The 27,705-nt window shown below is 29.1% G+C and overlaps 3 protein-coding genes across 3 annotated transcripts; 1 reads left to right on the plus strand and 2 right to left on the minus strand.

The window, feature by feature from the left end:
- The first annotated feature begins 6,141 nt into the window (after positions 1 to 6,141).
- LOC107008326 (CTP synthase) lies at positions 6,142 to 15,700 on the plus strand. Its single transcript, XM_027914404.1, has 23 exons — positions 6,142 to 6,450; positions 8,196 to 8,275; positions 9,021 to 9,107; positions 9,230 to 9,280; positions 9,383 to 9,500; positions 9,691 to 9,747; positions 9,878 to 9,942; positions 10,041 to 10,124; positions 10,547 to 10,597; positions 10,691 to 10,753; positions 10,834 to 10,880; positions 11,167 to 11,236; positions 11,314 to 11,376; positions 11,719 to 11,808; positions 11,888 to 11,926; positions 12,577 to 12,726; positions 12,812 to 12,889; positions 12,996 to 13,081; positions 13,775 to 13,823; positions 13,898 to 13,978; positions 14,151 to 14,244; positions 14,968 to 15,080; positions 15,278 to 15,700. Exons 1-22 carry the CDS (start codon positions 6,333 to 6,335, stop codon positions 15,033 to 15,035), a joined length of 1,689 nt encoding a protein of 562 aa, XP_027770205.1. The 5' UTR covers positions 6,142 to 6,332; the 3' UTR covers positions 15,036 to 15,080; positions 15,278 to 15,700.
- A 133-nt stretch (positions 15,701 to 15,833) lies between these two features.
- Positions 15,834 to 16,772, minus strand: LOC107008327. Its single transcript, XM_015207312.2, has one exon. It carries the CDS (start codon positions 16,569 to 16,571, stop codon positions 16,008 to 16,010), a length of 564 nt encoding a protein of 187 aa, XP_015062798.1. The 5' UTR covers positions 16,572 to 16,772; the 3' UTR covers positions 15,834 to 16,007.
- A 5,355-nt stretch (positions 16,773 to 22,127) lies between these two features.
- On the minus strand, positions 22,128 to 22,810 carry LOC107031312. Its single transcript, XM_015232639.1, has one exon. The coding sequence runs from the start codon at positions 22,741 to 22,743 to the stop codon at positions 22,255 to 22,257; it is 489 nt and encodes a 162-aa protein (XP_015088125.1). The 5' UTR covers positions 22,744 to 22,810; the 3' UTR covers positions 22,128 to 22,254.
- Between the last annotated feature and the right edge of the window lie 4,895 nt (positions 22,811 to 27,705).

The raw sequence follows: 27,705 nt of genomic DNA on the forward strand, positions 1-27,705 counted from the left end.
TGCATTTTGTTGAAGCAAATGACATTGTCGGGCCATATAAGCATGTGAAATATCAATTATTGTTGCAAAGAATTTGGATCATAGGACCTTTGTGTTTTTCTTGGAAATGATAAGACCTTTTTTTCGTTTCAGTCTATTGAAAGTCAAGTATTTCGTCGTTTTAAAATAAATGTTATTATAATAAAAATATCGTTGGAAATATAATGTTTATTAAGAAATTATGCTAATTTTTATTTTAAAATAATATTTATTTTAAAATATTTTTTTTAAAATTAAAATAACATATAATTTGAGACGGAGGAACTATATAATGTGGCATACGTATTCTGTTGAGAGGCATCAATCAAAGAAAGGAGATCTTGTTCCCAAATGATCAAAAGTGACCAAACTATAAATCTAATAAGATATCTTTTCTATTTATTTGATTCCATTTTAATGGATTTGCACTTCTGAAAGTGATAGGAATCAAGTTAGTTTTATTCAATTTAATTACTTAATATTTAAAATACAATTTTTATTGAATGATGATGTATATAGTTGACCAGGAATTTTAAATAAACGATTATTATGTAGAAGAATATAAACTTTAGTAAAAGGAAATTCTTTAGTCATCTTTATTTCATATATTTACGGAAGTCTTTAGATTTAAGGCTTAAGAAAGAAGGAATTATATAAGTTAGAGATAAATTGATGAGACCCAACTATGGGATTCTCTTGGATGATCATAAAATTGTTTAAAAAGGAAAAGCATAAAATTGTTTTAGAACAACGTGCTAAATATGTAGGAAAAATATTAGACAATTTTTGATGGCTTAGTCAAGTTCCGAAAAAAGTTACTCTTTTTAGTATTGCACATTGTAAAATTCATTTAACACTGACGTTGATCTCAACAAAAAAAATTAGATTCAACGTTCAAACTTAAGATAATTGATTTAAAACAATTCTCTAACTATACCATAGCTTATATCGATAATTTGATCACGAACTTGATTTACGTAAACTCAAAATCATCCCTTATTTGTGTTGTTTAATTGTATATCAAGAGATTAAAACTCGATCTTTCTATTGCATCACATTATCAGTGCATTTTGCTTTAACAAAATTATTTCTTTTACTTTTTTTAGCGATTTATATTTAATATGAAATTTCATCTAAAAATAACTTATCAAATATGTTGAAAACTCAGAAATATATGATCAAATGCTAGCGAAAAGTTAAAAAAATTCACATGTCTCTAATGTGGCTTTCTCTTTAATACTTCTTTCATTTACTTTTACTTGTCATATTTGAATATAACTAATTTATTTTTTTCAAAATAATTAACATTACTAGTTTACCAATGTATTGATGTTTAACATTACGTATTGAAAAATAATTTGAAAATAAATAATGGATGAAAAGAATAAAATATAATTTTTTTATATGGTAAAAGTAATAAGTAATAGGGAAAATTTATTTTTAAAATAATAAATAAGTAAAAATAACCAAAGAACTAATTGATATTTTTGAAACAATAATTAGCATATAATATTAAAAATATGTCAACTTGCTAGAATGGAAATAAAAGCATGAAAATTGAGAGGGAAAAATAAATAAATAGAGAATAATAATCTTGACATAAACCAAGAGACAATTTTTTATTTTATCAAAAAACGTCTTAATTCTTGCACTTTTTTTCTCTTCATAAAATTAAAAAAAAAAACTATAAAAACATTGAAAATTGAAAATTGAATTATTGATGTTCTGACTTTGACTAGGCATTGCTTAATCAAGTATCTTAATTGTTTTTTTATATATATATTTATTATATAATATATATATAGTACTTGTTTTGTGGTGCACCACATCAAGGAAACGTGTGCTATTTATAAAGATGACAACGCATCATATTGTTGCTTATAATAGTCTTCAATTTAATTATAATTTATGTTGAGTAGGAAATGTCAACAACTACAAATAAAAATAATTACTCATTTTCGTTCTTTTTTTAATTGTAATAATTTTTTTTTTACCATAGTAGCCTTCAAATTCAATTATATGGTATCTTAAAACCTTCGATTTTGATTAATATTTTTCAGATATTCTTTTCATTCTAATGATATTAAGAAAAATTATATTTTGTAGTTTTTATATAATTTTTAAATTCAAAATTTATATTTTAAAATATAAAATTAATATAATTTAATATAGATTTAAAACTTAGTCGTATTGACTATCGAAAATATAACGTAACAAATAAAAAACAAAAGAAATAAAAAGATAATCGGTTATCCTTGGATAACGTGCAGGGTAATTTCTAAATACACTTTTTTAAATAAATTATTCAATTTAAACAAGTCGTATCTTGCTCAGACCAATAATAGAGCTGAGGTTATAGTTATTTGGATTATTTTTACCAATCTTAATTGACGGATATTTTTGTCCTCTTACGTGAAATATTTTACATTTTTTTATCAATTATATCCTACGTGTCACAACCTAAAGGGTAGGTGCCACTGCAATTCATGCACTATAACTTCTATTCCATTTTTAAAACAATAAGGAAAAAGTTTTATTTATAATAAATAAAAATATACAATAATATACTTATTTGTGGTTTTAATTTTATACAAAGTTTAAGAAAATAAGATAAATATAACTAGATAACATGATAAATTATAAATCACAATATAAAGGACTCTAGAAGCAAGCATCTCTTCGTGTCTTTATACTCTCTACTTTGATGTATTTTAACTTATTTTATTTAATTTATTGTATGTTTGAAATAATTTATAAAGAATATTATATATCATGATAATTAATAATGTAAACGTATTTACTTGACATAAAAAAATTGAATGACTCTTAAAATTTTATCGACGCAATATGAATTGCAAAAGAAGAAATAACGTATATTATTAAAAAATTACGTAAAAATAATATAATTAAACACTTGAAATATGTTAAGGATATATAAAAAATCTGATTGATTTTTGAAATTCTATCTATGCCATGCAAGTTAGGACATAGGGAGTAAGTAATATGTATTGTTTTAAAATCATGTATAGTACTATGAGTCACGTTGATGTTTACTTCAAATATTAAAATATCATATAAAAATTTGAATGACTCTCTAAATTTTAACTATATCACATAAATTGACACAAATTTAATAAACCCTATTAGTACGGATTTGAATATCTAGTTAATAAAAATGAGATAATATTAGTATATAGTTATAAAATTTTAAAATGAGAAAAAAATTAATTTACTTTAAAATAAAAAAAATATATCATAAACTTTTAAATTTCTGGCCATTTAGCATTATCCGTTTCTCAAATATTGGAAGTTTAAGACGGTGATTTTACAAATAGAATGTGGTTTAATTCTTTTTTTATGATAAGTTTTTTGGAATTCAAAAATATTTTAAGTGTTTTTATTGTGTGAGGGAGAATTTGTTAGGATTTATTTGTCCTAAATTTCTTACCATAAATAGGTTTTCCTTTTAGGAAAAAGTTTTGAATTGACTAATCCTTTTCTTGTAGGAAAAGGTTTAGGACTCTATAAATAGAGGAATGTTCCTTCTAACTTAATTAGCATTCACAATGTAGTTTTAAGGGCTTTGAGAGTTTTGGTTAGGGAGAGAATTTATGGGTCACAAGTTTGATAGGTTATCACTTGTGTGAACCTCCCATGTATTCTGAGTGAATTGGTTGAGGTTGTTTCTCTCTGTATTTTGTACTCTCATATTCATAGTGGATTGCTCATCTCCTTTGTGGACGTAGGTCGATTGACCGAACCACGTTAAATCTTTGTGTCTTTTGGTATATTTCTCGTTGTCTTCTTACTCGTGGTCTTTCGAGGTTTGCATTGCTAGCTTCCGCGTTTACGCCTGCTTATTTTCGGTCCTAACATAATGTATCAGAGCCAGATTCAATGATGGAGTCAGGTTTAGTGGTTCGATAATCGATGATTGAACCTTATTTCTCGTTGTCTTCTTACTCGTGGTCTTTTGAGGTTTGCATTGCTAGCTTCCGCGTTTACGCCTGCTTATTTTCGGTCCTAACAGAATTTGTTAAAAAATAAATCTAATTGTATTTCTCTCATTTAATTTTTTCTTTCTGCATATTATATACCCAACGTTTCAAAAATCACCATTAAAATAACCCACATTGGTGTTATGAAGCACCAACCTAGAAGATACTATTTCAGGATCGTGTTCAATTATTTGATCATGTTGATATTTAAAAATTAATTTATCACAATTCAATTATATATGGCTAAGATGTTTAGATAAATGGATATAATAATGATTCTTGACACAAATATTATAGAGTATAAAATTTGTTTCTACTAATTTACAAGCTTATTTAGCCTTCAAAAACATTTCTGAAGATAAAGTAATTAAGATTTCCTTTGAATATTTAAACTTTTATATTGAAATAAATATTGAAAGAACAAAATATAACCAGTTCAAGTGAATATCAACAGTTTACATATTGATAAAAAGAAAATAAATTTATTTATTCTGCAATACATCATGACTTGTTAGATGAACATGATGTAGTAGAAAGAAGTGGAAATACAATTTCAAGTTAGTGAAAAAAAAAATTTACATTCTTACGAAAATTCTAATTATGTCGAATTTAAAAGTTCTAAAGCGATTTTCATTATACATTGCGATGGTATGATTTTTTATAAGTTCAACTAAAAGAAATGTGAATAGTGTGCTATATCCAGTCTTTACACTTGAATTGGTATTCAAAAATAAAGTAAATTCAAAAATATTGTGACAACTCATAAAGTCAATTATGATTATATAAAAAATGAGACAATAATAATAAAAAGAAAAAGATACTAGCAATTATGAGAAATTAGATTGCGATATAGAGATTTTATAGCTTCTAAAAATGTATAAAAATAGTATCTTTCGCATAAATATATATAATTCCACCTGCATGTACAAAAAAGGAATCATATTAATTAAATTATCACATTTTTATTCATTATTAAAAATAATATTAGGATGCTATTAGATCAATTAAAAATTTGATAACCTTTACATTTGGAGATCATGATAATGTTTAGTTAACACTTGACATTATCATAAGTATTTGATTCTAATACTATTTTCTTCGTTTTTTTTATATGTCACTTTTCAAAATTGCATTTGCATAACTTTATTATTTTATTCTTATTTAATATTTTTTAAAGTCATTTTTATAATAAATGATAAATATGTTAAATTTCAAAAATTCTAATACATTTGGATGACTATTCAAATTTTGAGTTTATTTTTGGAGCCAAATCTTTTTACTAATTGATTCAAAAAGATTAAAAATTAAAATATACCCGCCTCAATTTTCCTATATATTTTGTGTAAAAATGTTTTAATTTTTTGATGTTTGATATTTCTATTTTTAAAAAATCAGATTTTATAGACTAGTGAATGAAAAAAGAAGTTAATATATGAAGTATTTCCATGAATATTAATTACTTATAGATTTCTTAGGTTGGTCAAAGTATATATTTTCAAGACTAATTAACTAATCTACCAAGAGTATAATGGAAAGAATAATTTATGTATTTAATTTTATAAAATGACAAATTTTATGATTCAATTATTCTTTTTATATAGAAATAAATGACAAATAAAAAGAAACAATGGAAACATAAATAATTAAAAATTGTCTTCTATACCATTGAAATTTTGAATATTTATAGATATTATATAAAATAAAACTTTTGGATGAATTTTACTAGCTATGCGATGATTGTAATAATTTACGATATAACTTTTAAAAAATTATATATCAATACGATGATTAATTTTGAAAAAAAGAAGAAAAGAAGACACGCTTTTCTTTACATTGATTTAAAAATTGAAATTAAATTATTTACTGACTCTTAATATATTAATAAAAAATTATACTTTGTGTTCGTAAAATGATTTATCCAAGATTATAATAAATCTAGTTATAGCATAGGATAATCTAATTTTAAATCAACGAATCCACTAAAGTTAAAAACCCCTTTTAAGAATTTTAAATAAATAAATAAAAAGAGAAACTGAAGCCCTGAAAATGGAGAGACGACTGATCCGTTATATATATATAATAAAAGAAAGAAGAAAATGACTTGACTACAAAATTTCAGGTTCCATTTTCTCCTTCTATAAAAGAGTCGATACCTTCGAGATTACACACTGCCTTTTTTGATACTAGTTTTCTCTCTCAGGCATTTTCACAAACAGTTGGCGTACAGTTTCATCTCTGTTGTTAACGCTCTCCGTTTTCCGACCAACAAAACCTCCGCCGGAACCCTAGTAACGAGACAGTAGAAGGCACACAAGAATGAAGTACGTTTTGGTAACTGGCGGTGTAGTCAGTGGTCTTGGCAAAGGTGTTACAGCAAGTAGCATCGGAGTTGTGCTCAAAGCATGTGGTCTTCGTGTTACCTCTATAAAAATCGGTTCGTCTTTTCACTTTTTAGCACTTCATTGTCATCTCACGTGTTGTTATGGTTTTGTGCACTTCTGTTCATCAACTGAATAATATTGTATAAGCTAAATCTTCTAATTGATAATAGGCATAAGAATTACAACTTAAATTTTAATTCATTATTTTTTTCTCTTCGTTTGCTATGGAGCATGGTACTGAATACATTTATGGGATTAATTTTATCAATTCCGGTATATTAATCAAAATAAGGAAGGAATCTAAAAGGATGGTAGATTTTTTTTTTTCAAAAAATTTAGCCAAAAGAAAAACTCACATGGGCTTTAGGATAACCAGGCTTGAATTGATGACTTCCACCGCGGCGTCAAGGTCACTCTACTTCTGAGAGAAGAGATTTTATTTAGCACTTTTTTTTTTTGCTTTTTGAGTGTGTTTTGTTTGAAGGAGAATGTTTTCAAGGGAAGTGTTTCAGTGGAAAATGTTTTTAATGGATCATTTTCCCAAGTGTTTGATTGGGTGTAGGAGTATATGATAATTCTCTATGGTGTAGAGTAAGGTAGGAGGACTATGCTTTAGTGATTTTTCTGTATTAGAAGGTTGATAACAGTGTCTTTGGTGTGCCGGAAAATTTCTGTATCATTTCCCTTGTTTGGTTGTATATTGAATTTGGTGAAGTATTTTATTAAAGAAAAAAAGGACAGAAGTTGGTGGCATATGATTATCATAAAGATGGATTGATCCAAACAAGAACAAGAAGAGGACAATCATACAGGATACAGGATAAACTAGGATGAGAGTATTTTGACTATGTGTTGATTACAATGTAATAGACTAATGGTGGAGGAAAATGGCTTTGTCCATTAAGAGGAAAGACATTTTGCTCTTTTTGTGTAAAAATTTTTGTTGGATGAAATATTTTCAGAATTCAAGGTTATCCTAAGACTGGAAAATGTTTTCAAGGAAATTATTTTCCTTGACAATAGTTTCTGTCATACCATACACACTTTTGGATGATGATTGAAGCCAACTAATATGGCATAGAGAATTGGATAATTGGAAATGAATTTAAAGAAGTGTTTTTGTCTTATTTTTCGCAGTTCAAGGTAACTGGACATAGGGAACTAATTTCATCAAGTATGATCTCTGAAAACATTCTTTGTCAGACCAAATCCCCTTTATTTCCCCAGTTTTACTTTCCTGCTTAGTTGATTTGATCTTTGGCTTGGTGAAGAATTAGCTCTTGTTATGGAGTTTGTGAACGCTTTATGTTGTCAGTACTCAGTATTCACATTCTGTTCATATGTATTTAGCTCTAAAATTTTACAAAAGAAAAAAGTTCCAAGTGTATTGCTAATACAACTCCATGAAGTTAGACTCAGGCTTGAATAGAATAGTCACATGTATCATAGAAATATAAGATACGCTTCTGTGCATCCAGAAGCGTATTTTAGTCTATTGGAAGGCTGAATTAACTTCTTATCTTGTCTATCATTCATCTTTACCTTCATTTGGCACGTGATGCCACTAAGCGGAATATAGGAACTTAGGAAGTAAAGTATTTAGGTGGGCAAGACCAATCACAGAGACAAATAAAAAGAGATTCTACTGGTGGGGGTTCTCCGTGGGGGCTATTACACGTATTTCCTGCTTGAATGCTAGGATGATTATTCATGCATTTTCTTAGTTCTGTTCTGCTGATAGATCTTGATTGATTACTGTGGTTTATCTCTGAAGCATGAGACTTTTTCATCTTTGCAGATCCATATTTGAACACTGATGCTGGCACTATGTCCCCGTTTGAGCATGGGGAGGTTTTTGTGCTTGATGATGGTGGAGAGGTCTTCCTTTCCTTCACCCCGTTTACACTGACAAACTATTTTAATTGCCGTTCTTAAATTTGACTCTGATGTGATCTTCATACAATTAATTAGCATACTGAAAATTAGTTTTGTTGAATAGTCCTATCGTATGCTTTACTTTTTTGATATGTTTTACCTTATATGGCCTGCATCATGCAGGAGAGCCAGTACTCGATGGTTAACATTCCCTAATTTGATGAGTCCTTGTACAATTGGATCTCATAGAACCAACTTGTTCCACATATAAGTATATCGTTTCCAGTACACCAAGGATTGCTGATATTTTTAAGATATACTTCTCTTGAAGTGGTAAGTATAAGATGTGCATACGTAACGATAAAACTCAAATAAAAAGGGAGAACTAGCTTATAAAGATCCTTCACCTTCAACCATAAGGTTGAGGTTTGAAGGACCAACCAAATGAAGTGGAGAAGGGCCACCGGGCTCCTGAGGTGTGGGGGTTGTCTACCATATTGAAATAAAAACAATGTTCCATACTAATACACACTAAACAGAACTCAAGCTTTGCTTATGTACCTTATTCACAAGATAGAGTTCACAATCTTAGGTTAAGACTGTTCTATAGTTCAGAATTAGGATATAATGGATATCTAGTGTTGTTACCTATTCTCTTTTAATATCTTTTGTTTATGTGATAAAACTGTCTCCTAAAGCATCAAAGATGTGTACTCTTATTCAGTGCAATACTGATGTGCTTCAACAGGTTGATCTAGATTTGGGAAATTATGAACGCTTTCTGGATGTGACATTGACAAGGGACAACAATATTACCACTGGAAAGATATATCAGGTTCTTATAAATAAACATATACATGTAGATTATGGGTCTCACACGGATCTATGCCTATCGTCTGTTCAGGAATGAGATTTGTTTGACAGTTTTTTTCTTTTCCTTTTTGGGTGGGTTACCAGTCTGTTCTGGAGAAGGAAAGGAAAGGTGATTATCTTGGAAAAACTGTTCAGGTGATTTTACTTTCATTTGATATCATATATGGTGCATCACTGCATAGAAACCTATTACTCAGAGGGATTGCTCTCTCTCTCTCTCTCTCTCTCTCTCTCTAGGTGGTTCCCCACATCACTGATGCTATTAAGGATTGGATTGAGTCGGTATCTCTGACTCCTGTGGATGGGAAGGAGGGACCTGCAGATGTTTGTGTCATTGAATTGGGGGGGACTGTAGGTAAGTGCTTCTAGAAGACAGGTGCATCTAATCTACTAAAAGCTCTGGTCCTCTTCCCCATCTCTTTTGATGTTTTGTGCTCTCTCTCTCTCTCTATATATATATACACACACACACACACACACACATACATATATATATATATATTGTAGCATATCTTTTCAATAACTTCTTACATTATTGCTTTTAGGTGATATTGAATCGATGCCCTTCATTGAGGCTTTACGACAATTGTATTTCACAGTTGGTAAGTAGGATTTTGCTTTATGATAGAAAGATAGACCGTATTATTCTCTACAAGTAATGCCCTCTTATTGATATGCATTTATGTTTTCTTATTCACATTTCACCCTCCTTTAACTTTTTTTTGTCATCAGGGCAAGACAACTTTTGCCTCATTCATGTCAGTCTTATTCCTGTACTAGGTGTCGTCGGTGAGCAAGTAATTGTCTATGAAACATCTATGCTTAACCATGTGGATGTTGTGTACATGTTCTTTCTTTCCATATACCCCTCATTGTGTTCTTCATGTTTCTGCAGAAAACAAAGCCTACACAACATAGTGTGCGGGAATTGAGAGCATTAGGGTTGACTCCCCACTTTTTAGCTTGCCGGTCTGCTCAGGTATGTTATTTTCCCCTATGCTATAAATTCCTGTATTTTAGATTTTCTAGAAGATATGAGTGGGTTTATTTACACTTGGACTTCCATTATAGTTGTGCAATAGCCTATTCTCCTAGTGTGAGCGCAGAAGATGTAAAGATCTCACAATAGCTCCTTTGTGCGGTCCTTTTCCTTCCCTTTCTTTCAGCTTGTTCCCCACAGAACAGTTGCCAAATAATGAGATGTGAACTTCACACTAGTATATTAACCAGGTTATCTCTGTATGTACTATGTAGTAAATTAGTGATACCTAGAGGCATGAAAAGTTGTTTCTTAGAGACTAAAAATTTTGGAAGACTAGTTTAAACCTTTAATTTTAGATTTTTCGTTCTTCTATTACTACATTTTGCTAATATTATTGAGATATTTCTACTCTGTTGCAGCCCTTACTAGAGAACACAAAACAGAAGCTTTCACAGTTTTGTCATGTTCCTGTAAGTTTTAACTAATGTGAGGCCTTCTGTGATTTTGCATATAAAATTGGAAGTCATTTTTCATTTCTCATGTTTTGATCTGCTTCCCTATAGGTTGCCAACATCCTGAATATTCATGATGTTCCAAACATTTGGCATATTCCTCTCTTGCTTCAGGTTGGTGTACCAACTGCTACACTTTGTCCTTTGCCATATATGATATGAATATTGCTCCTAAAGTTACCTATTTGTCACAGAACCAAAATGCTCATGATGCCATTCTAAAGCAAATGGATTTAATGAGGTAACAAACTACCTCTCCGTTGCCCTTTTAGCAGTAATATAGATTTAGCATCTGATTGTCCTCTTTGTATCTCATATTTCCTTACTGTTCTACTGAAATGAGAAAAATAGTTTTAAAAGTTGGATAAATTTTATATGCAGTTCTCTTATTTATGATTTTCCAGCACTAGTTTGCTCTCTTTATTTCTACTGGCTGTTACTGATATGGTCTACAATGAGCAAGTTGGATTTTCATGAATGACATAAGGTGCACAATGTTTTTTCTGAATTTCTTTTTTCTGTGTCAGCGTCGCGAAACCTGTTGATTTACGGGAGTGGACGAAAAGAGCTGAGACCTTTGACAACCTCACAAAATCTGTTAGTAGGATCTAAACAATATAGGTACTTTTAACAAATATGTACATTGAAATTGAATAACTAGTTTTTTTCTGCAGGTTAGAATTGCAATGGTTGGGAAGTATGTTGGGTTAACAGATTCTTACTTATCTGTAGTGAAGGTAACAATATGAGACTACAAAGAACATGCACCATCCTAATCTTTATTTAAGATGATATATTGTGTTTGGGATGCGTCTTTTTCATCCGATCATGATAGAGTTTAGCATTTGAGTATAGCTTTGACTTTTCTTTGAAGTAGCTTTTCCCATGGCACTGTGCTAATTGTCGTGCTTTCTAGTTTCGAAATAGAAGAAACATGCTTATGAGTGATTAGCTGTTAGTTCTTTATTTTCCCTTGCTTCTTTCCGTATTTATGGGCCCTCCTGGATGCATTTATCCGATGTTCATTTATGTTATGATATTGACTTGTCTGTTTTGTAATTTTTCTTCATAAATTTTAGGCCCTTCTGCATGCATGTGTTGCATGTTCATTGAAGCCATCCATTGACTGGATTGCAGCATCAGATCTTGAAGATGATAGTGCTCAATCGGTACTTAGATTTCTCTCTACTTTTAGTTAGGTTTTGTTTTGAGTTTCTGATCGTAATTATCTTCTCTTTTTTCTATCAGACCCCAGAAGCTTATGCAACAGCCTGGAAGACTCTAAAGGTAAAATTTGATCTGTGCTTAGTAGCAATAATTATGTCATTCATCATTCTTGTTTGCTTCTTTAGTTTCAGAGTGTCAGTTCCCTCTTAGACATGAATTAGAAGACCACCCTTTTAAGTTGTAAGAGAAGTTAATTAATTTCGATGATGGATTCTTAACATGTGCATTTTGAGAGATGAATCATCTGTCAATGCAGTATTTGTCATTTCTTTTTTCTTTTTCTGGTGTATCATTTCTAGTGTGGTGGGTATGGTTTTCCTATGGTATGTATGCATGATTGCTCGCTTGAGATGTGTTAAGTATGCCACTTTGGTTGAGGGAATGGACTGTTGTCTCCATAAATAGTCTTGGACAATCCTCACCTATAGCTTTTAGGGTTAAGTAAAGCCCAATGTTTATTTTCATTACAAAATGAATGTGAATATGCCACTGCAGTAAGGCTTTTGGCAGTCTAGCTAACCGTTCTATCCTCAATTATGTTTATGATTAGTAAGATCACATAAATGTTTGAGCGCATCTTATGCTGCTACTTACCGTTTCTGATTATTTCATTCGAGGCGCTCAGCTGTTACTGTATAACTCATTTTCTTGATAAAGTACTCTATAACTCATTTTACAAGCTATTGAGATGACACCAACAACCTTAACAGGGTGCAGCATGTGTCTTGGTTCCTGGTGGGTTTGGTGATCGTGGGATCAAGGGGATGATATTGGCTGCAAAGTATGCTAGGGAAAATAACGTACCATATCTTGGAATCTGTTTAGGGATGCAGATTTCTGTAATCGAGTTTGCCAGATCTGTAAGTTGATTTTTTCGACGTCTAATTGGAATATTTTGTGTTAACCATTTCTTTGATGTGGCACTATCTCTTTTGAATTGTGCAGGTTTTGCGTTTGGAGAAAGCAAATAGTGAAGAGTTTGACCCCCAGACGCCGGACCTTGTTGTAATTTTCATGCCTGAGGTAGTGTGCTCTTTTCAATATTTCAAAGAGATGAAACCGTATTTGTCTCATTTATATATTTCTCTGTTTATGCTTTTCTGATATCAGGGTTTTAAAAAAAATGCAGGGGTCAAAAACACATATGGGAAGCACTATGAGGCTTGGATCTAGGAAAACACTCTTCCAGACTCCTGATTGTATCATGTCAAAGTTGTAAGAGATATATGTTCACACACTTCTACGTTATCAAATGCCATGTATTCATTGTAACAGTGTCTTGACCAGATTTGATCAATTAGATTTCTATGGAGTTCAAGGATTTGAACTAAAAGCCCGTTTGGATTGGCTTAAAAAAATGTAACTTTTAATTATAAAAAAAGGTCAAAAATTAAATGACTTTTAAGTCGAAAAATAAAAAGTAGGGGCAGTCCTACTTTTAGTTAACTTTTTCAAGTCATTTTAAACTTATTTTATTTTTTTTTTTTAAACTTTGCCAAACCCTCCCAAAGCTAAGAATGAATTAAAAGTAGATTTTACCAATTTTTAAGTCAATTCTATCAGGCTCTAGGTCTAGCATTGCCGATTTCTACGGGTCATCTCTGTATCAGGGGCATATGATAGGCAGGCTTGTTTGTGGGTTGCCTATCATATAGTTCACCCATTTGCTCTAATTGAGATACTAGCTTGTTCTCGTTCACCCATCTAAGAGTAGTTTAGATACAAGATTTAAGATGTTTTTTGGTGGATCTGTACTGGCTTGTTTTTGTTTTTGCTCTCTAGTTATGGGTTGCATGTCCAATCGATGCTTTTCTAATATATTATTACCTGTCAAAGAACAGAAATTTTTTCTTGTAAATTCTTCTTGTGTTTTTCCTCATGCACAGTTAACATCTTTTCTGTTGACAGGTATAACAATTCTAAGCATGTGGATGAAAGACATCGCCATAGATATGAGGTTAGCATAAGCCTATACTTGTGCATTGATTATGCTGTCATCCTCGTGGAATAAAATGGTGGTGTATATTGCAGGTCAATCCTGAAGTTGTAGGCACTTTAGAAGAAGCTGGCCTTACATTTGTGGGAAGAGATGAAACTGGAAAACGAATGGAGGTTTGATTTTGGACTACATGCTTTAATTGCTGTTGATTTGGTGAAAATTATTGTTTACAATCCTTTAGTTTTAGACTGTGATATTATTGGTTCACTTTAAGTTCATTGCTTTTATTCTTGTTATTACTTGTAAACATTTCTCCCGTTTCTCATCCTCTTATTCTTTATGCAGATATTGGAGCTTCCTGGTCACCCATTTTATGTTGGTGTGCAATTTCATCCTGAATACAAGTCAAGGCCAGGGAGGCCTTCAGCTCCTTTTCTAGGTAGGAATTAGTCGGTTGTGACTTTGGTTTTGATATAAACTTATAATATGACCTGCAAACTTGATGCAATATATCATGCATGTGGTGTTGCTTTTTAGTGTTTTTGGAATCATTTTCTGTGAATGGATTGTGTTAATGCAGCAAAGTCAAAATGTAATAGTCTATTTAAGATGACAAAGTCATCATTTTTGCAGTTGCCCATATTGTTTTAGCAGTGTTCCTTTTTCTCATTGTTTGTGATATAGTGGAGTGCCATCAGTATAATGCATGTGAAGGTGTGATATAAACCTAAATCACTTGGAAGGAAATTATCGTGAAAGATCTACAGTTTCTCGTGATTAATGCAGAAAACAGTGAAAGAAAAAGATTCATATAGGTGATATCTACTAGTGGAGAGTAGGATTAAGTCTTGTTATAGAACTTCTAATATTATTGTTATTACTTATCTATGTGTGTTTTAACTTATTTTTAATTGGGATTGACGCATAGTAGTTGTTAGAGATCGGGATATCTTCTTCTTTTCTCTTTTGGGGTTTCTTGGTTGATTTCTGTATGTGACTCTAGGACTAGTAGTACAGAAAAGCTACATTGTATGATGGAACTGCGTCATTGCAGTACCAGAACAGGATTCTACCGAGTTTGCAAGTTGTTTATTTTGATTTGATGATGTGAGACCATTACCAGCAGTAGAAGAAATAACTTATAAATCTCATTGTACTGTAGGTCTTATCATGGCAGCAACAGGACAGTTAGAAGCTTACGTCAGGACTCAGCAGAATGGAAGCATATAGGCAAAACATCAGCACTAACTAGTTGGATAACTTTTTGCTCACAAGGTACATGAAGTCTCAGAACGTATTCCCCTATGCAAATTGAACAAATTATTTTCACTGGAAATTGAAGGGGGGAAAGTAAAATTCGAAATTAGTGGTCTAGTGGGTCTCCTGTGTCCAAGCAATAGTTTCCTGTTGATTTCTGTCACATGCTTAATTTCTTTCCAATAATTTAATCTAGCAAGTGATTTCGATTGCAGGTAATCTGATTTTGTGGTGTGAACCTCCCCGTTCTCTTAAGCTTGTCGTGAGATTAATGTGGATGTACATTTTTTGTTCTGCCTGTCGACACAAAGCTCCCTCAAGTATGAAGCTGCGTGGTATGGCTGTCAATCATTTGGAAGTGTCTTAGCTGATACCCATCTTCTTGTTATTCGCCAACCTTGTTGACGACAGATAATTTTGAAGATATAGTTTGAGTGCTTTAGTTCTCTACTGCATTTGGGTTGTCACCTCATTTTCGTTCTTTTTTCCCCTTCAAATTTAAGAATTGTTTAGAGGTTGGCAGTGCTTTATACATTTACTGCTCATTCAGATCAGACTCAATGGAAACCCGATTATGTTGTGAAATTATGTCATTTTGTTTTATTTATGATCCAATGAGTGACCAAAATGTTGGTAAACTGATTGTATTACAGCCAGAAACTTTGAAACATGAAAACATGTTGGAGTGTAAAAGCCCTTGCAGCATGGATTCTATAGTTTGAACCTTCTTATAAGAAATACAATGTTCACCCAACAAACTTCAAAATTGAATCAGAAACCAAGAAAAATACTCCAAATAAATATCAGCTCGAACTTTGATACATTTTTATTTTGCATTTTTTGAATAGAAAACCTCATCTATCTACAAAAATGTCCTATACAGAAAGAATACAAATGCAAGGTTTGGATACAAGAAATAATGAACGTCTGCAGCTCTCTCCTCCATTAATTAGCGAGCGTTTCATGGTATTGTAGATATGACAATTGTTTTTGCAGCTTCATTTGCTGATAGAACTTTGCAATGAACTCATCTGCCTTCCTATCAATAGCTTCATCATCGCCACTAGCAACGATCTCCTCAGACATATACTCATCCTCTTGACATTCAGTCTTCAAGAAGCTCTTCCTAGGAGCGTCATCATCATTATTATTATTATTATCATTGTACATTTCATCCTCGCGCTCAAAGTCAAAGTCAAAGTCGACTTGAGGTTTAATGCAGGGAATGTTAGGCATCTTGAAACGCAAGGAAGCAGGACGATGCATCTTAACATGAAAGACAGGGGTGTCATCAAAGGAAAACTCACGCTCCCCATAATGCAGTGCCCCATAGTGATCATTGGTATGACGAAGACTTTTAAAATATTTAGGAAGCAAACGGAGATCCACAAGGTGTTTGTTCTTGAAAATGCCACCTTTTCTCGCCCATAACAAGGCTAGTCGGAGAACATTCCAAGCTCTATGAGCAACCAATGATCTCTTCCTCTGCATTTTCGACTTTTCTTGCATCTTTGCAGCTTGTATTTCAAAAAGTGTAGAAGATAACAAACTTGAAAAAGAAAGAGAAAGTGTATGCACTTTTGTCTTGGTTTTGCTTTTTGTTCAATGTTTATGAGTGTTAAAAGAGCTTTTTTGACGTAGTTGTGTGGAGATGTATTATGCTATATATACATATAAAATAATGCACAGCTAAGAAGTTAGAGAAATGAGAGTGAACTGAAAGTAACGCGTTTTGAGTGGAAATAAGAAATTGTGAAGAAATGAATTAATGGGACCCAAAGTGACCAAGTCCAACTCCTAATTAAGGGCTAAGGCTGGCATACGTTCTGTGGGCGGTGCAAACTGGTGGGACACACGCCTTGTACGCTGCGCAATCAGGGAAAAACAACAAATAACTTATACTTGTACATGATTCATATCAGGTTATTCGCGGTTCGAATAAAAATTGATAAATCAAATGTAACTATTTTAATATGTTGTTTTATATTTGATTTGATTTTATATTTTTTAAAAAAATTAATAATCATTATTTTGAATTTGATTTTGATAATGATATTTCTCAATTGAATAGTACAAACAAATTATATACATATATTTTTATAATTTTATATACATAATATATTATTTGTATATTATACGGAAAATTGCAGTGTTATAAAGAAAAAGAATAAGATATGATGTGTTATTTGTGCGATTGATAGTTTATGCATTATTCCGTAAGTTTATGTTGTTTTAATATATTAAATAAGCAGGAGTAAACATAATTGGAGTTCTTCATGGCACAAAGATAATTGATTTTTTTTTTTGAATGAATTGTTGTTTTTTCTCTTTTTCTTTTGAGTGAATCATTATTATTTTTATTGTGTATGATTAATATTTAACAATTAAATCAAAATCGATAGCAATCAAATTGATGAATGTATATTATATTTGATCTGATTTAATTTTAATAATTTAAAAATCTATTAAATTGGTTATAAGCGATTCAATCCGATCTATGAACATGCATAATAACACTACAAGATAATTAAAATAACATTTTATGACATAATTATAGTTAATTGATATATACCTTCACATTAATTTATCAATTTTAAGTGTTTATAAATTATTAAATATTTGAAATAACTGACCTACTTGTGTAAAAATCAACGTAGACGAAATAATATAAAATATCTTCGATAATCAGTCTATTTTCATATGATGATAGCTTCGAGGATCTTGAAGTACTTGGAGAGAGGTTGGCAGCTAAGAAGTAGCAACGATAAGTATTTTCTAATTAATCGACCTAGCTCATAGCACTCTATTTTCTTTCCTATTTCAATTCAAATACATATAAAATATTCTTCTTTTCTGGATTTCTACTTTCTATAAAAATATAAAACTTTAATTGTTTCCATACTCATCTATTATCATCTATAATGAGTACTAATGTATTATATTAGTCGGAGACTACAAATTTTATTGAACTGAATAATTTTAATTCAAAAATAATATTTATCTTTTAAAAGAAATTATTTAATAAAATATAAGTTATTAATTCAAAATCAGAACTTTAAAATGGTTAGAATTTTAGTCTCATAAAATTCAAATTATATATTTTAATATGTAATTAGTCTAGTAAATAGGTATATAGGTTATGAATTATGATCAAGAAAAGTACTATACATATATGAAAGCTAATTGTTGCCAGCTACAACTTGATTTAAATTTGTCTAACATTAGGTAATCATGATCAATTATATAGGAATACATTTTTCTCTCCAATCATGTAGCCGCATTGATGGCTTCACATTTAATTTGTTGGCTGACATATATTTGGCCCCAAATATATTCCAATTTCTTAAGCAAAACAAAACATCAAAAGAAGTTTGTTCCAATTTTTTTTAAAGTGAGATTAAATTTGAATTCACGTAGGAAAGTATTATATTGAGGGTAAAATATTCTTTAATAAAAATAACTTTATATTCAGAAAATATGATTTCGAAATTTCTTGATTAAGATGGAAGAGTATTTGTTTATCATTTGTAAATTAAGTATGTATTGACAAACTAATTACTAATTAAATGCTGGCATTGTTGATTTATTGTCTTGTAGTGTGGTATTGTCTCAGCTAATAGAATAGTCGAAATTTTCATTAAGTTGTTCAAAATATAAAAAAGTCGACACATGAAAAAGTTCTAGGAAATTTAATATTTTATTATAATTATATTAACATAATTTTAAATATATATAAATAGTATAATTTTTCACCAAATTAAAAGAGTTCGAATAAATTACTAACGCCTTACTATCTCCGTACCTAATTATACATGTAGTCCCCCACTTGCCCCTGTTTCCTGCCCACTGTTATATATGTTTGGGCCAACTTATTTCATTCTTTTAGTTTTGTTGTGGACTTTTCCATAACTTTTTCATGCTTTTGCGGGACAACAACAATACCAACAAACGATTTAATGAGATTTTGGATCGTGACATTTTTGTAACATAATGTTAATATAATATATTATAATACACATAAATAAGATATAAGAGTTCATTAACATTACTTAATAGCTAATGAAAATTTAATTGGTCGTATATGTGTATTGAGATATTACTACTCCATTTGTCTCAAATATTCATAGAAAATTTTAGCAATGTTTTAAAACTAACCATAAAATAAAGAAACTTTTATATAGAAGAGTACACCTTTTGTCTATTCTTTGCCGAATAAATGGAACCCAACATAAACATGAATAAAATATTGATAGTGTCATTAAATATTTGCCGTCTAATATTAACATACTCTATGATCTTAAGCATGCTTAGCTTTATTTGAATTCTAATATATTTTGGAAATCCTTACAACCGATTTCAATTATTAGACTGATACAGACTATCTTTGTCCCTATTAGTTGTTCACTTTAGAAATTAAACACATATTAAGATAGCAATAATTAACATAGAGAAGTTATAATTTTATCCTTATTAATTATGGTTTCAAAAATGATGAATTAAAATTTGGAAATTTTCAAGAAGTTTAAATGAGGGTATAATAGGAAAATTTTTTTTGTCCTTTCTTGATTTGTCAAAAGAATAAGTAAATAGGGACAACTAAAAGAGGAAATATAGACAACTAAATAGGGACAGAGGGAGTATATAGTATACAAATTGTTTGTTGATATTGGAACTTGTAATTCAGCGAGTTCATGCATGCTAGCTTCTACAAGTTGTATTATATACATCAATCATCATATACAAGTTGTTTATATATAAATATATATATACATAGGCATGCACATTTGATTTATCGATAATAAAAAATTTATACTTTTTTTGTCTTAATTTATTTGTATTAGACAAGAGTGAGTTATTCAGATAAATATTCCCCACTTCCAATCTTAAAATTGTAATTTCAAGTCACTAAAAAAGTAAAACTGTGCATGCATAGGAACTCTTAGGGAGGCACGATTAAAAAGAATTGTTTGTATTACTTTTTTCAATTTGTCTAAATGAAAAAAAATATACAATTTTTCTTATTTTGATAACTTTTTAATTTCAACATTCTACGTAACATGTTTACGATGCTAGCTTTGGAGTGGTCATTTTGGGCATTGTAGAGCAAAACCAATGATTAACTTAGGGACCAATCAACTATTGATGTGACTTTGAATTAAAGGCATTTAATTTGTTAGGTTTGATTTTGTTGAAAACTTTGCTTTAACCATAGACTTTTTTTGTTCTTATAACAGCAAGCAAAGTCTTCCTGGCCCCTCCTAGAAAACGTACCGTTACGTTCCTAATTAATTAATTTATTCTTGTTTTTGAAAGACACAACAATATAGTGAGTGTATATGTTTTATAATATAATGTTTATAGAACAATCTGCTTTATGTGGTTGTTCATGAAATATAATATGCTGCCATTCTTGTCCTCTACTTAGTATTAGTACGTATGATTAATGCGGCGATTGATTGAAAGCAAATCCAAAGGCTCAAATTGAAGCTTCCTAGAAGTTGTGGCAGAAACATAAAATTTAATAAAATAATATAAGTATATAATTTTTTTTTTTAATTTAGCTAAACTTCCACTTTTTTTTTTAAATTTGTTTAGCTTAATTCTAAATACGATGATCAAACTAAATAATATTTAGTGTGTATTTAAATATAGAATTTTTAATTCTTGAAAAAATAAAACTTAGATATTTAGAAACTACAGAAATTATTTTTTGACACATAAATAATTACTAATAATTTGAATATTTAAAAAATAATCCAAATAGTAAGGAGAAACAAATTGTATAGGGGAGAATATTGCAGTAACAAACACATTGACATGTATATACCAGCAAAGTCAGTAACACAGGGAAATACTTTTTTTTTTTAAGGAAAAGAAAAAGATATGGTGGTCTTTTACTGTGGTTTATTATTGATGGGATAATATGTATGTATTATATATAGGAAAAATTACATAAATTGATACATTTTAATAAATAATTACTGATTTTAGTAATACTTTTTATTTATTACCATTTATAGCAATACTATGTTAAATTTGCCATATGTATTAAAAGTGATATATGGATGCAATATATATGAATTATAATTATTTTTTAGATATATTATGTTTGTTTGGTAAAAATTTGACACATCGTATTATAAATAAATTAAAATATGTGATAAATGAATTATTTATCATTAAAATTTGTATTATATATGAATAAAGAATTGTTCTTTGTAATATGAATTAAACTTGTATTATAAATGAATTAAAAGTGATCAAGTGAAAAAGAAATATTATTGTTATAAATGGTAAATATTTTGTTATTATAGTATATTTATGTAAGTTTCCTCTTTAAATATATATATATATATATATATATTCACATTATTACTGTGAATATTTTTGTTTTTAGGTTATTAGGGTTTACAGACTACACCAATCTTTGAATATTATGTTCTGTGAATTTTTTTATTTTTCTTGTGTATAAATTTCGATAAATTTTCTTATATTTTTATTAAAGAATTAATATATTCATTCTCTAGTTCGTCACGAGTTTTCTAGCATAGTATTCCTTTCGTCTATTTTTGATTGTTATTATTTATTTTTAGAGTTAAATATAAGAACTTTGACTAATATTTTACGGTGTGTTTTTTCATCATATATTGATATGCAAAAAGATAGTAACTTAAAGTACTTTTCATTAAGTTTTTGAATATCTAAATTTTTTATTTAAAATAATAAATTAATGTAATCTAATTGAACATTATAAATTAGTTTAATCGACTTTCAAAAAACGTAACATATCAATTAGAAATGGACGGAGGAAGTACTTATAGCTATATTTTACATCGTGTGAATATTCTTAATTTACACCTACATTCTCTATTGATATATTCATTCTCTAATTACTTATGCAATTGATTCATATGGTTTTATGAGGTTCTATGAATGTAGCATCCTATTTGCTAGCAGAAGCTAGCTAGACGCATGTGCTTTCTTTCGTTTCAATTTGTTCTTTATGATTTGATCTAAACGTTTAAAATTTATTAATTTTACATTAAATTAAAGATATATCAAACATACCAAAAACTCTAGTTTTACCATTAATGTGAAATGGATTGATGGAGTACCTCTTCTATGTACAAACTAGTGCTATGTAATTTAAACAAAGAAAATATGAAATTGAAGGTTTGCATGTAGTATTTAATTATTGTAAATATGATATTTGTCTTTGAAGTTTTATTTGCTCGTAGAACTTTGCAATAAACTCTTCTGCCTTCATATCAATAGCTTCATCACAATTCTCATCCTCAGTATTCAAGAAGCTCTTCCTAGGACCATTATCATCATCATTGTTCATTTCATCATCGTGCTCAAAGTCAAAGTCAAAGTCAGAATCGACTTGAGGTTTGATGCAGGGGATGTTTGGCATCTTGAAACGCAAGGAAGCAGGACGATGCATTTTAACATGAATAATAGGGGTATCATCAAACGAAAACTCACGCTCACCATAATATAGTGAGTGATCATGATCATTGGTATAACGGAGACTTCTAATATATTTAGGAAGTAAACGGAGATGTTTGTACTTGAAAATGCCACCTTTTCTCGTCCATAACAAGGCTAATCGGAGAACATTCCAAGCTCTACGAGCTACCATCGATCTATTCCTCTGCATTCTCAACTTTTCTTGCATGTCAAATATTGAAAATTAAGAGAAAGTAAATATGCTTTTTGAAGTTGTTTCTTTGCTTCTTTGTGTTGTGTGTATTGAGTAGAAGGAGAAAGCTATATATAGATATATGTATACATAAAATAAAATGCACAGCTAACTCACTTAAACAAATAACTTACGCGGTTTGAGCGAAATTAAATACTATATAGTATAAGAAATTGTAACGAGTAGTAGCGGAGGAAGGTGCATAGGGAAGGACCCACATTCTAAAACTCCAAAGCCTAGTTTAATCGTGGAAATTAAAACACGCGCACGGATTGTGATGAAGTCTTATATTTGAGCTTTGGGTAAAGAGAAAATTCAGTTGGAAGCGCTACTATCGAATGTGGGCTCATCGGATAGGAAACCAAAAAAAAAAAAAAGAAGGAAAACACGCCCACTACACTCAGATGGGGCACGATTAGGGAAAAATGTATCTTAAATATAATCTTTAATGATTTGACTTTTAGGTTTTTAATATGAACCCATTATATTTTTAAAGGTTAAAAGATATAATACTAATTATTTTAAATTTTAATATACGTATTTAATTTAATTATATTGAATTTTTACCATGCTAAATTTTTTAGAAATTTTTGATACAACACATTTGAAATTTTTTGAAAGAGTGAAGAAAAAAAACAAAAGAAAAATTAATTGAAATGTCAAAAGTGCAGCAGATAACACTTTGGGAGGTGTTATTCAAAAAGACAAAATTGATATAAGATTTAAATTTCTATCCTCGAGAGGTGCATATACTCAATCATCATTGTATTAGTATATGGTACTTTGAACGTGGATTTACACATCTATATTTAAATATATTTTCTTAAAATTATAATACTACTATATATGATTTAGAGAGGAGAGCATGAGTTCATATGAATCCATAACACCCTTTTAGATACGCACCTTGAGTACAACGCGTGATTTTGTTTAACCAATTGAATTGTTCGAATATACATACAAAAGCTTAATATTTAAATATGTATTTAGCTTCGTACGTCTTAATATTTGATTCAAAACAAATGCCTAAATTTTCTGGTTATGAAGTCAATTATATTGGTGCCAGCTAAATCTTAGTAATTAAATATGAATACATCAATAAATCATTATGCTCTAATCATGTAGCCCCAAGTACACTCTTAACACACAGTTGTTGCTCGACAGATATTCTCTTCCAAATTTCTGTTATATTGAATTAAGTAATTAAGTATAAAGAAATAGAAAAGTCTTAATAGTTCGATTAGTAGGCCATTAAATTTTTTTAACTATTAGCGGGAGGTCGCGCCCCATCATGTAATTACTTTTTTTTTTACCCTTAATATTTTCTTTTAAGAAACAAAAAAATAAGAATAAATAAATAGCAACAAATTATATATATAGGGCTTCTTATATAAATGTATAGGTGACAAAAATAATTCAACAAAATGGTCATATTACATGCAATGTATAGATATTGTATAAATTATATATAATCATGTATATATGATGTATCTATGTACATCTACTTTTGTTGTTTGTATACGTTCTGACGCGCTGAATGGATGTGTATTACACCTTCCTTGCAATGTCAGCGAAAAGTGTCAAATAGGTACTTATTTTGAACAATAGAAGTGTTCAATAGGTACCAGTCCTAGTTGAAGTGTCTAAATGAATTATGCAGACAACTTTAAGAGTCATATAACTGGATTGTATCATTGTTATGTATATTATGTACAAGCTTACGTTCAGATGAATATTTATAATTCAAAGTTAAATCAATAACATGTATATTGTTCTCCTTCATTAATATACACAATAAATACACACAAATTCTGTCTGCCCTTCTTCAACTCAATGTATATAAGCAACTCTATATTGTTGTAGTATATATATAACATATATTTTTTTAGAAAAACTAATGTTGTTGCATCGTTTCTTTAATAGGGTGACTTTTGAACTTAATATATTTACAAAACAATAAGTAGCAGGGAAATATAAGCTAATAAAAAGATCAATCAAATTTTTATTTTTATTAATTAAATGTAATGATGTGTATATTTATTTTAATTTAATGAGGTTCAATTATGTAATTAGATGTATCTCACTAATATTATTTTATAGATGATATTTGTTGTGTATTTTTCTTTTCATCTAATCAGATGTGCTTTGCACGTGTATTCCACGTTAAACTGTTTAGATGTTAGATGAACATGTGAAATTTAGAACAATTTTTTATATATTAATTTTTATTTAATAAGTTATATCATAACAGATGGCGTTCTTATTGTAGGCTCTCATATTGACTTCTCAATTGATTGTGTACATAAATTAAAGATAGTTATCTGATTTTCATAGTTAACTGAGAAACATTTTCCTTTTTTACCGAGAAAACTAAAAATTAAAATTAAAGAATACATTTTATTTGTGAAATCATATATATAATGACATGTTTATCCTACACCCAACTAAGATATAGTTCATATACATGTAAACGATTTTCAATCTATTCAACCAAGCATGATCCGTCAAGGGAAAATAACATATAATGACGGTATAGTAATATGAAAAATTATTGATCAAAATTTAATATAAGAAAAATGAAAGATTGAAATAATTAATGTAATAACTATGAAATTCATAATATTATAACTAAGAATGTAAAAGAGTGTGAATAATGTTTGCAACAATTAGTAATAACTAAGAGAAGTGATAATATTATAACTAAAGAATTGATGTGCATAACTGCATTTCTAATAAATTTATACCTACATAAATAGAGGAAACCCCTCTTTTCATAGTCAACAAAGAATAGTATGAACAAGTTTTTTTCTGTCTTATCTAAAAAGTCATGACCTTTTCGAGAAGTCACAATCATTTAAAAATCACAACTTATTGAAAAAATCACAACTCTTTGGAAAAGTCATAACCAGTGACCGACGCAGAATTTTCACTCAGTGGTGTCAATGGTTATAGTAAAAAAAAAATTATAATGAGGCTAGTAGAGCTTTAACGCATGACCTCATGGAGTATTTACAAGCTCCTAACCAATAATTAAACCTTCGACTTGTTTCAAGAGGTGTTAATTATATGTTTATATTTATTAAACTAAAATTTGACCGCTATATATAACGTAATTTTCCGACGAACGGGTGTCGCTAGACACCCCTTGACTAAGTGTAGGTCCACCACTGGTCATAACTCATTGAAAATCGCACTCCTTTCAAAAAGTCACAATTTATCGGAAGAATCACAATTCTTCGAAAAATTCACAACCTAAGTTAGGAATATTATAGTAATATAACATTTAAGTTAGGACTTCATGCTTTTAAGGGTGTATATATACATATATATATATATACACACACACACATATATATATATATATCATATATATATATATATATATATATATATATATATATATATAGAGAGAGAGAGAGAGAGAGAGAGAGATATTATGTTGATTTTTTTAAGGATACTATGTTTTTATGATTATTTTATCTTTGATGAAACATGAGTACTTCAAAAAACTTATAAGTTTGTACTTTATTTTTTTTATGTCGTTTGAATAAAAAATCTATGTTGATAATTTATTAATCTAACATTTTATATGAAATATTTGATTTCATAAGATCAAATAACATGTTGATACATTTTATACATTTTTATTCCAAATTAAAAGATTCAAAATATTATATATTATATTAATTTTGTATAAAAGTATAATAAAAAATCGACGCATATGTAAAATAATCATAGTTAATACAACCGTTATATTGAATTTACTCAATGTATGTGATGGACATATCAAATTTCAACTTAATTTAATGTTGTTATATAATATTGTGAATAGTTTAAATTTGCTAAAGCCTAAATGGCTTATAATTATGATATTGTTTAAAGTAACATTATGATGAACATAATTTATTGCTTTCTATGTTTATGATAGTGATAGATATTATCATTTTATAATTTTTGCTATGACAATTTTTCATTTATCTTGAGCTAAGATAAAAATCTAGTAGTAATAAGAGATATAAATTAATATAGTGAACAAAATTTGTTATATTCTCACTTTTAAATTCGACAATATAAACACGAAAAAGTTAAAAGACTAGCACTTTAATTTTAGAAAATTTCAATTTGTTTAGAAATAAAAGTGTAGTAGGAAGTTTTGAAACTTTTTAGTTGGATAATTATTATTTTTTTCAAAGTAAGAGATGTGATAGCACCTATATGTCAACGCTATAAAAAATAATATTTTTAAAAAATAAAATTACAATTTATTTCTTTTCAAAATAAAGATTAAAACCCCACGACTAACTATCAATAAACGTGTCTTATTTTTTTTCAAAACAATGTTATAATTTTTATTTTTAAAAAATATTATTTTTTTGGCGCGCTATCACCTATATATATATGTAGATAGATAGATGGATCGACAATTATGACTAACTACCAATACACGTGTTTTTTTTTTCAAATACAATTTTGTAATTTTTATTTTTTAAAAAATATTATTTTTTGTGGCGCTTACGCGGAAACACTACCACCTTTCCTGTTATACATATAGATGATTTTTGGAGTGATTTTTTGAATCTATAAATATAAATATTTCATACTTATAGGATACACCATAATAAAAAAAGAATTATCTCCTTTATCTATATGTCTTGCCATCTTCTATTTATAATTATATTGTTATAAGCTTAATTTTGCAATAATATTCTCATTAAATAAAAAAGATTTTGAAAAAGAAATCCAACAATTCTTTGATTTTGAATGATTTGTTTATTTTAAACTATGAAAAAAAGTTTCTAACAATTCACAATTATTCAAAATATATATATATATATATATATATATATATATATGTATGTATGTATATGTATATATATATATCTTAAGTTTAGAAAGTATTCTATTAAACTAGTTTATTTTAAATCACAATTATATTTT

Source organism: Solanum pennellii, chromosome 1 (assembly GCF_001406875.1).
Source record: "Solanum pennellii chromosome 1, SPENNV200".
NCBI classification, from domain to species: domain Eukaryota; kingdom Viridiplantae; phylum Streptophyta; class Magnoliopsida; order Solanales; family Solanaceae; genus Solanum; species Solanum pennellii.

Bases quoted from the DNA above. Each gene is read 5' to 3' on its own strand.
- LOC107008326 (XM_027914404.1), top strand. From the start codon at position 6,333: ATGAAGTACGTTTTGGTAACTGGCGGTGTAGTCAGTGGTCTTGGCAAA. The intron at 9,501-9,690 runs GTAAGTGCTTCT...TATTGCTTTTAG, and splicing joins TGAATTGGGGGGGACTGTAG to GTGATATTGAATCGATGCCC. The intron at 14,245-14,967 runs GTAGGAATTAGT...ATTGTACTGTAG, and splicing joins GCCTTCAGCTCCTTTTCTAG to GTCTTATCATGGCAGCAACA.
- LOC107031312 (XM_015232639.1), bottom strand. From the start codon at position 22,743: ATGCAAGAAAAGTTGAGAATGCAGAGGAATAGATCGATGGTAGCTCGT.
- LOC107008327 (XM_015207312.2), bottom strand. From the start codon at position 16,571: ATGCAAGAAAAGTCGAAAATGCAGAGGAAGAGATCATTGGTTGCTCAT.